The 9,643-nt window shown below is 38.7% G+C and overlaps 2 protein-coding genes across 5 annotated transcripts in view; one reads left to right on the top strand and one right to left on the bottom strand.

Moving 5' to 3' along the window:
• Positions 1-3,585, top strand: part of LOC108754713 (tyrosine-protein kinase Btk29A) — a 27,102-nt gene extending 23,517 nt beyond the window's left edge. For 3 of the 4 annotated variants that reach the window (XM_018497226.1, XM_018497225.1, XM_018497227.1), the window contains 11 exons: positions 687-748; positions 833-916; positions 1,044-1,108; positions 1,416-1,481; positions 1,700-1,828; positions 1,923-2,116; positions 2,268-2,439; positions 2,613-2,781; positions 2,897-3,015; positions 3,124-3,376; positions 3,465-3,566. In XM_018497226.1, coding sequence (XP_018352728.1) covers positions 687-748; positions 833-916; positions 1,044-1,108; positions 1,416-1,481; positions 1,700-1,828; positions 1,923-2,116; positions 2,268-2,439; positions 2,613-2,781; positions 2,897-3,015; positions 3,124-3,376; positions 3,465-3,566 — 1,415 coding nt within the window. Of the gene's footprint in view, positions 1-686; positions 749-832; positions 917-1,043; positions 1,109-1,415; positions 1,482-1,699; positions 1,829-1,922; positions 2,117-2,267; positions 2,440-2,612; positions 2,782-2,896; positions 3,016-3,123; positions 3,377-3,464 lie in introns of all 4 variants that reach the window. The other variant, XM_018497224.1, reaches the window with a different exon arrangement.
• Positions 3,586-5,297: 1,712 nt separating this feature from the next.
• The window catches only part of LOC108754623, a 15,247-nt gene continuing 10,901 nt past the window's right edge, over positions 5,298-9,643 (bottom strand). The window contains exons 11-16 of the mRNA XM_018497058.1: positions 9,098-9,262; positions 7,278-7,451; positions 6,243-6,310; positions 6,066-6,150; positions 5,712-5,901; positions 5,298-5,623 (exon numbers count right to left, since the gene is read on the bottom strand). Coding sequence (XP_018352560.1) covers positions 5,298-5,623; positions 5,712-5,901; positions 6,066-6,150; positions 6,243-6,310; positions 7,278-7,451; positions 9,098-9,262 — 1,008 coding nt within the window. The remainder of the gene's footprint in view (positions 5,624-5,711; positions 5,902-6,065; positions 6,151-6,242; positions 6,311-7,277; positions 7,452-9,097; positions 9,263-9,643) is intronic.

Raw genomic sequence — 9,643 nt, 5'->3', positions numbered from 1 at the left:
AATCTCAGATCCTCAAACTTGGGTACAAAGGGGTTTTCGTTGAATTTGATGTGAGGCAATCTCCGAAAATCTCCGCACGCGGAGTTTTTAGATGTCACAGACATCTACAAGGTAGACGTGTAATATTGTTTTTGTGCGACAGCGTTGGATGCAGCGCACGCAGTACACGCGACGAGCGTTGCACGTGCGAACGCTGGACGGAAGAGATGCCGGAGAGGGGATGTGAGGAGGTTTGAGGTCGCATTGATTTTGTCTAGACAGGGTGGAGACTGCTCTCGTGGTATCATTCTCCGCGTTCACAGTTTCGTATATGCTGTCAGATCAGCGTAGTGCTCGTCAGTCGAGATGTCCCGTTTAGCTTCCGCCGTTCGTTTGCCACGCGAGGAGGAACGTCGCTGCCCGGGCAGCTTTTTTCTGTGAAATTCAACGACGGATGCTTTAATAAAATAATTATTAAGTAATTATTAGTTGTTGCATCGCACAAAATTGTCGTCAAGGATTCTATTTGTTACAACAATATCGTGATACGATGATATGTGAAGAACGTAAAGCAATTGTTTGCGGAGAAATACATAGAGAATGTGACGTTGTTAAGTTATTTGGAAAAAAAAAACGCGATTCGCGTATAATGTCATGTAACATGAAAATAATACTAAATCTTTTTTTCCCGTTTGCTCTTTTTCCAGGTACGCCTTCGACTCCGATAATGCCAGGTGGTACGCCCGGCACACCATCCTCTAAAGCAAAGGTAAGTCCACGTTCCGTTTGATATGGAAACTTCCTCGTTCTTAGCATTTTTATGTAATCCATGCAAATTTATTTTGTCTCGCAGGAAAAGATAATGTTGCGGGCGAAAGTAGTGGTGGCTCTGTATCCTTTTCGAGCCATCGAAGGCGGCGATTTGTCTCTTGAAAAGGTAATAACATAACAAAAAGAGGAAAGTTATAAATCATTACAATATACGTATAATATAATATATATAATATACATATTATATTAAATTAAAAATAGAATATTTATTACTTCTGATTTTACGAGTCTAGGGTGCAGAGTACGAGGTCTTGGACGATTCCCAGGAGCATTGGTGGAAAGTTAAGGACGAGAATGGGTATATAATTCTTTTTGAATAGCTTTAAAAATTCCATCTGCACGACTTGGCTCTTCTTTAAAACTTCTTTACGGCAAACGAGTTACGTCTTATCTATACATTTTTTTTTTATCTTACACATACGTCGCGGCAGCAGTGATTAACCGACAATCGTGAGAGAATAATTGGTTGTACGCACGCAATTCGCAAACAATAATCTTAATGATACTCTCGTATAATCATCGATAATTATTCATAATAGCCAGATTGTTTATGCATACATGAAAAACGGGTTGCAGAAAGCTATATGACGCGCATTTAATTGCAGATCGATCGGCTATATTCCTAGCAACTACGTTAAAGAGAAGGAATTATTGGGACTGCAGAAATACGAGTAAGTTCGGCGTATATAATCTTTTCCTACAAATCACCGAATTTAGTATCTCTTGGATATCATAACACCTTATTGCTTTTCTCATTTTTCGAGTTATCACTTATCAGTCAACTACTTTTCCAGCAGAACTTGAACACAGCGCTCGGTAGTGATCTCGTATAAATCGTAAGATGATACATGATAAAAGGATAAAAAAATGGTTTTACTTGTTGTTATAGATGGTACGTAGGTGATATGTCAAGACAACGCGCCGAGTCATTGCTGAAACAAGAAGATAAAGAGGGCTGTTTTGTCGTTCGTAACTCGTCGACGAAAGGGCTTTACACGCTCTCACTTTATACGAAAGTGTAAGTTACAAATGGCAGTACAAATGGCTTCCACTGACTGGCTCTAATTTCTTTCGCACCTGCTGATAATTTAAGATTTTTTATACTGCCGTAGGCCACATCCCCACGTGAAGCATTACCACATCAAACAAAATACCCGCGGAGAATTTTACTTGTCGGAAAAGCATTGCTGCGGCTCCATTCCCGATCTAGTTAATTATCATAGACACAATAGCGGTGGTCTAGCCAGTCGATTAAAGACCAGCCCCTGCGATCGTCCTGTACCACCAACTGCTGGCCTCAGTCATGGTTTGTAAAATTTAATTTATATACGTACACACTTTCTCCATTCCTTAATATTAATATATTTCATATATGTATAAAACACACATAAGAGGTAAGGTCAAGAAAAGTTGTTTTTCTCTATGACGCTACCTAACGACTGGCGGCCTTTTTACAGACAAATGGGAAATCGACCCAGCGGAATTACATTTGCTGGAGGAGCTCGGGTCCGGCCAATTTGGAGTCGTGCGGAGAGGAAAATGGCGCGGCTCTATCGATGTCGCCGTGAAAATGATGAAAGAGGGAACCATGTCCGAGGATGATTTTATAGAAGAAGCTAAAGTAATGACGTAAGTCTCGATCTATTTTCCGCATCGAGACTTTCAATAAACAACTAGACATCCGACTGAAATCCTTTGAATTCAATCAAAAACTTTATAATGTTACAACTTATTCTCTAAATAATATATCGATATCGATCTCTTCAAAATATGTTCATCATGATAAATTTTCGTTTGTGCAGGAAACTGCAACATCAAAACCTAGTCCAGCTATACGGCGTTTGCAGTAAAGATAGACCAATATATATTGTCACGGAATACATGCGACATGGATCTCTTCTTAACTACCTCCGCCGTCATGAAACCTCATTAGGTGCAAACGTTGGCCTCTTGTTAGATATGTGTATACAGGTAACGCAAATTCCGTCTTACAGACAGTAGAACATGTTACATGTGGCGGTCAACAGAATTCTAATTATCAAGATTTTCCGAATCTCCTATGAGGTATTTACATTTTTTTGTATAGGTTTGCAAAGGAATGGCATATTTAGAGAGGCACAACTATATACACAGAGATCTTGCAGCACGTAATTGTCTGGTGGGATCGGAAAATGTAGTAAAAGTTGCAGATTTTGGTTTAGCTAGGTATAAACTATTTAATTTTATTTTTATATTTCTACATCTTACAAAAGTAGAAAGCTCAATGTAAGCGTGTATTAAAATTTAACTGACTGAGGTGATGAATATTTTTAGGTATGTACTCGATGATCAGTATACCAGTAGCGGTGGCACTAAATTTCCTATTAAATGGGCGCCTCCGGAAGTTTTAAACTACACGCGCTTCAGTTCGAAATCGGATGTGTGGGCATACGGAGTACTTATGTGGGAAGTGTTTACGTGCGGAAAGATGCCTTACGGTCGCTTAAAGAATACGGAAGTCGTCGAGCGAGTGCAGCGAGGAATTATTTTGGAACGACCTAAAGCGTGTTTCAAGGAAGTGTATGAGGTAAATTGTGCCGTTTTCCCGTTCCTCGGGAATTCTATATCGTGTATAGAAATCACACTTTTTAGTTTATTTGGAATTTGAATTCCAGGTGATGCGCAAATGCTGGGCTCACTCTCCGGAAGTACGACCGTCCTTCCGCGTTCTGAAAGAGCAGCTGATTAGCGTCTCCCAAGGATTGGTCAACGATTGACTCAACCTTCTGCGGTGTATGCGCCTGTCCTCACCATCCTGCCGATCGATCCGCTCGACGGCGAAATCGTCGCCGTCGTCGGAACGATTGCTCTCTGCCGGTCTACCCTCGTCAAACTTGCCGTACAATTCAGCAACGTTGCCGTCGCGCAAGACACGCGCGCCGGCTTCCCCGCCGCCTTCCACAATCGATTTCCCTCGTCGTTTCTCATCGACTACGTGCAAATCAAAAAGAGAGGGCTCCTCGTCGCCGAATACACCCGGGCATCAAGCTAGTCAACAAAAACCATCTTCGAGCTCGACTAATAACGTGTGTGACGTTTGCAGTTCCTACGGACACCCGTGGATTGAAATATGCAAGGCGATACGAGCCACTAGAGGTAAATGAGTAAAAAGAGTGTGTGTACGTGTAATTGAGTAACTTACACTAATCTCCATTGCGACTATTAGAGAGCCGTACCCGTAATATGGAGAAGTGATTCTAACGAAACCCCGTAAGCGTTAATGCCTCACTTCTTTCGTCTACCCTCTCCTCTTATCTCTCGTCCCGCTCCGTATGCATCTCCGAACATCTTGGGAAGATGTTCCGTATATTACGTGACTTTACTCGATACTGGGATGCGTGATACTCTCTACGTGAGTTTCACATACTATTTTTCCCATATAATTTTTAGACTTTACTCTGTATCGTCATAAATACATTTATATAGAACAATAGTATTTATTGATGGCCTTTGCAACAGATGCAATATTCAACTTGTGATTCCGCTTAGAATAAATCATTTTTTATTATTATTTTGACAAAAATAATAACACAACTTTTAATCAGAGATATTGTTTCTGCTTAATAAACCGATTTAATAAGTAAACCGTTTCCGTTTGTTTATACTTAACATAATTATAACCATTACGACTAATAAGTATAACTGTGAGATAAAAGGAAAGAGTGAAGATATAAAATAAGTTTATATTTTATTTTAATGAATTGATTAAACGTAATGCTTATTTGGAGTTAGCCTAATGGAAAATCATGAGTGGTAAGTAATGTACATATCATTCGCATTAATTACTCTTATTGTAAATTTCATTACAAATTTATAAATTATATATCTTGTATAAAGTGTAAATACAATTAAATAGCATGTAATAAAATTAAATAGTTTAAAATACGTTATGGACATCGATAAAACAAAGAAAGTTAGTCTGCTAAAAACATATGTGTAGATCACATTTATTAAAACTATACTCGACTCATTTACAAACTTTCTTCGATATGAGTATAAGAGAAAACTTTTTTTTGTGTAATTCGACGTAAGAAGTGAATCTGTCGCTCGAATATCGAGTTTTCAAGGAGAAGTAGCACTGGTATCGTAAATATAACAAAAAAAAAAAAAAATAAGTACTTTTCTCTAATACGTGATATTTCTAATTAAATTATATTCTATTTTGTGTAATAGATTTTGATCACTTATGGCAAAAGGCATTAAAAATATAGGAATCTTTTGAAGCCTTCTTACACGGAATTTATCATTTGCCTTTTGTCTGAAACAAAAAATATAAGAGATTACGCATTTTGCAGTTAAAAAGGAATTATCTAGATTGAATATATTTTGAGATTATTGCGTTATAACGTTAAGGATTCTCGCAATTAATCGATATACTTTTAAAGGCATTAGATACATAAGATACACATAAAGGTATAAACTGTACTAGATAAATTTACAAAAGTTAATTATATACGTACAAGAAGTATAGGATATAGAAATGTGGAGATGCTCTTCTCCGTATATCCCGATTGTACTTTGCAAGTATATTCACCCATATCGGGCCAATCAAGATTCGTTATCTGCAGATCGCCACTAGGTAAAACAGTGTGTCTCTCGTGTGTGATGGGACTTATGATTTTGCTTGAATTATCTAACCAGAATAGATAAGGTGCCGGTTGACCTACGACTCTGCATGGAAGAATTACCGTGTTTTCATTAAGAGCGAATCTCCAAGAGGCATGTAAGGTGATAGTTGGTTGACTCTCACTGTTGCATTCGGTAGCTTTGGTGCCTAGTAGATGTAGACAATATAATCAGACAATTCCGTAGATAACATCTATTCAGTTCAACAACGAAATTTTATTTGTTGTATCGCTTACTATTAACGAGGAGTACCGTCGGCGCCGATTGAACCACTACATTTTTAGATACGGACACGCAATACTTTAAACCTTGATCTTCAACTCTGACGCAATCAATCACGTATGTGGAAGTGATTTGACTAACACCTTCCCATTCCGTGGACATACCGTTGTTCGTTTTTTGAACCCGCGCAGTCAACTCCTGAATCTGTAAGAGGAACGTCATATATCTATATATATATATATATATACATATATACATACATACACGTACGTGTGTGTGTCGGTATGTATAAAGAGCACGTTGCTATATAACTCCTTTATCATAAATCACCGAGGATATCTTTCTCAGCATTAATTAGCGAGACCGACCTGCCTTTCTGGTTCGTTTCCTGTTATCCAATAAACCTGGGGCGGCGGATTTCCAACTACCTCGCATTGCAGTTCGACGCGACTTCTAAATGAACACGAAAGGAATGCGATCACGTTACTTTCGCGTCTATGTGTGCACTAAAATCGTTACTTTATATCGAAGCAGTGCATATTTACCCGACGGCAACTTCTAAAGAATCCGGCGGATTCTGCAAAATTCTGGTCCACGTTGTCGTGAAGCCGCTCTAGAAGGAAGATATAATATATATAGTATTACTAGAAAGAGGGGAGAAATGATAGATAGAAAGCGGAAAGAAGAGAGAATTCGACTCGTTGTGTGTAAAAAAACGGAGTCAAAAGCCGCGCGGTGGCTCTTTCAGTTGATGAAATACGAAAGAGGAATCGTGAAAAGTTGAACAAATTTATAACTTTATGTTCGTTGGTTCAAACGATGAATAGAATCGACATTAATCGACCCGTAACTAGAACATGATTCATTTTTTCTAATTTTGAAATAATTTCAAATAATTTTATATACATATGTTGCTTCATTTACCTGCAACTCTAATTTTATTCAATGGACTTACTTTTATTAAGATTCGTTTACAAAAATATCGTATCAATCGTATATCAAGATTAATAATAACCGGTAGAGTGAATTTTATTATAAGGACTCTACATCAACCTCGACATCGTTTATACAACTAGCGAGATGCCAATTTCACATGTCTACAGAAAAAATCGTCCAACTTTTTATAATGATGATGACATTTTCTTCGCAAAATGCGATTAGTTTAGTTTATATATTAACATAAAGTTTTCATGTAATTTAAAATCTCCGACTTACACCGATAATAACAATCCGATGTTCGGTATTGAAACGTTGAAATAGTATTGTTTATTGTTATTAATTTGAACATTAAAAGATCCTGTTCGTGCTCGTAGTTGGTCTATTGTATCATTCAATTTTATTTTAATTGACAATCATATTCTTTTACGATTTTACATAATTTTATATAATTTCGCAGTCTCTTATTTTTCACACTTTCGTTCACTACTTGTGCAAGTTGATTGTATTTATGCTAAGTTCAAGTGTTGCAATTTGTTATAGTTATAGTTGAAAATGTTAAAACTACATAGTAGGAGAAAACTTGAGTAGGACCCACGAATTCAAGAAAATGTGTGTTTCTGTTACGGAGTAACGGAATATACCTTTTTCATGCCGGCTGGTTTAATCTCACTTTTCAGTCTATTCGGTGTGCTGGACTCATCGACGTTTGCCCGCGAGTATGATGCATTTGTCATGAGGAAGAATGTCAAAGGACTTCCGAAGGCTACGTCGGTTGCGACGACGAGCGTCAAAAGATAGGCGAAGCACAGCTGCATCTGGAAAGAATCGTTTAAGCCTGTTCTACAATCTGATTTTTGTTTCCTGTTTCTTGCCTTTTGTTATTTTTGATATTTTGTCTTTTTTGCTTCTTATCCTTATAATTTTTTTTTTGTTTTGTTTTATACCGCCCGAGATAAAAGTCATCGAACATTTGGGAAGAAACAAGAAATACAATTGTTGATAAAACGGTTGCAAAGGAGAAAAAAGCAAAAGGTCAAAAACAAGAAACAGAAAACAAAGAGCACACTGTAGAATAGGCTTTATGTACGGAAACTTGCCGTAATACGTATCGTTTGTCGTTAATCGTTAATAATTATTAGGAAGTATATATACAAAATGTTTGGAGATTTTCCCCGAACCGAGGACAAGGGCTTGTCGCGTTTCGCAAAGTCGGAACGAACGTGTACTGAATTAATTATCTGCCTCCACAGCAACGCCGAACTTACTGCAGAATTTCAAATTCGAAGGACTGGATAATGAAATACGAAAGATTTCGCGCTGAAGTAATATTTATATTATGTACGCTCGATACAAATGTATTCCTTATATTTTAGATATCATATATAATATGTATATATGGTGTCTCTCGCTAAGCGGATCCTCCCGAGTCGTATCAATCTTTGAATAACTTTTTCTTTAACAGCATTACACCAAAAGAGAGAATATCTAATAATTCTCCTTCAGAGCGAATCAGTTATTTGTTGGAATACAGCTCGACTCTCCAAAAGATGGAGGAAAAGTGCAATTTGAGCCAAAAAACAAAAAAATCTGATATTTTATTATATATATATATATTTAATTAATAATTACGTCCAAGTACAAAAATTCTACCTGAAAATAACGGAAGAAGGAATCTTATCGTCCGCTCGTCCCATGCGTGGCTTAGCTGAGAAAAGACTCCTCGATCGCTCACGATTAGAGAACTATGTAGATATACCTTCCTGTGAGAGAGGGAAGCGCTGACTCAGAGGTGCGCTTAGCGAGGAAACACCCTGTATGCACGCGCGAATAAGTAGCGATTAATTTACACCGAATCGAGCAACCGCTTTAATATCTCGTGTCTCGGCCTACCACTGAAAAAAAGATACGCGAATGAGAGCGATAGATGCGCTCTTCCGTCGTGATTGCATCAGCCGTTTTAACCCGGATTGGTTTGCCTCAGCCACCTTACAATGGAGAGGGAAGCGGACCGAAACGACACGTGCGCGCGCGAAAGGCACGCTCCATTGATGCGGATGCCTTGACTTTGTAATTTTTTCTTCTTACTTCCGCCGTAGCTTTTATCCGACGGTGGTGATATCTCCTCGCGAGGGAGATTCGCGAAGAGAACAGAAATCTGTTGCCGCTTATGAAGATGCTTACATTACATAAACCGATTTCGAAGCAAATCGACAGATTGTTCGTTTCTTCGAGCAGTCGGAAGAAGTTCGTTTAATCACGTTGAAATTCATGAAAACGAAGAGAATTCGCAAGCATTCGTCCGATTCAAGTATTGTACCGCCGATAAACTTACACGGTATACACCTACCGTGATAAAAATCAATTAAGCGAACGATTTAGCGCGTGAGAAATTTAAGTGAATTTTCGGCTTGGAGATTCGATTTCGCGCGATTGAAGCTGGGACAACATGCGTGTGACTTACCTTCAATGTGCGTGGAATAATGCGAGCGCTGCGATTTTTCGGACGATAGTGCGCTCGGTGGTGAGTGCCGAGTGAGTGGCGGAGGTGGCGGAAAGAAAAAAAAGGGGGAGGAAAAAGGAAGAGAAGCAGTTTGTCAACTACTGGTGAATCGAGAGACCCGACTGAATAGCGGTATAACAGTTATTGGTCCATTTATATATTTCGAATGTAACAGCGGGCGCCCTTCCCTTTCCCCGATTGGTCGTTATTACCGAGAGTAGGGCGATAATACCGCCAGCAAACAATCGAATTCATTATCTGCCATGGGTCGTTTGTACGCGCGTAATAGGTATCTTCCCAATTTCTTTCCTCCGCCCTCATCTCTAGGCTTCCCCTCAATCGATTTTTATGTCAAAAGAGGACGACACAATAATTACTTTTATTGAGAGAGCGATCATATCGAAGATGACTCCAATTATCCGTCAGGTCCATCCGTCACCGCCGCGTCGCCGCCGCCGTCGTCGTGTGTGTGTAGAAATATTATTTTTCAATATTTCCTCCTCTTTC

The sequence above is a fragment of the Trachymyrmex septentrionalis genome, unplaced genomic scaffold, assembly GCF_001594115.1.
Source record: "Trachymyrmex septentrionalis isolate Tsep2-gDNA-1 unplaced genomic scaffold, Tsep1.0 scaffold80, whole genome shotgun sequence".
In the NCBI taxonomy this organism is placed as follows: domain Eukaryota; kingdom Metazoa; phylum Arthropoda; class Insecta; order Hymenoptera; family Formicidae; genus Trachymyrmex; species Trachymyrmex septentrionalis.
Note: the sequence above shows the minus strand (reverse complement) of the source record. Positions and strands in the feature narration are given on the sequence as shown.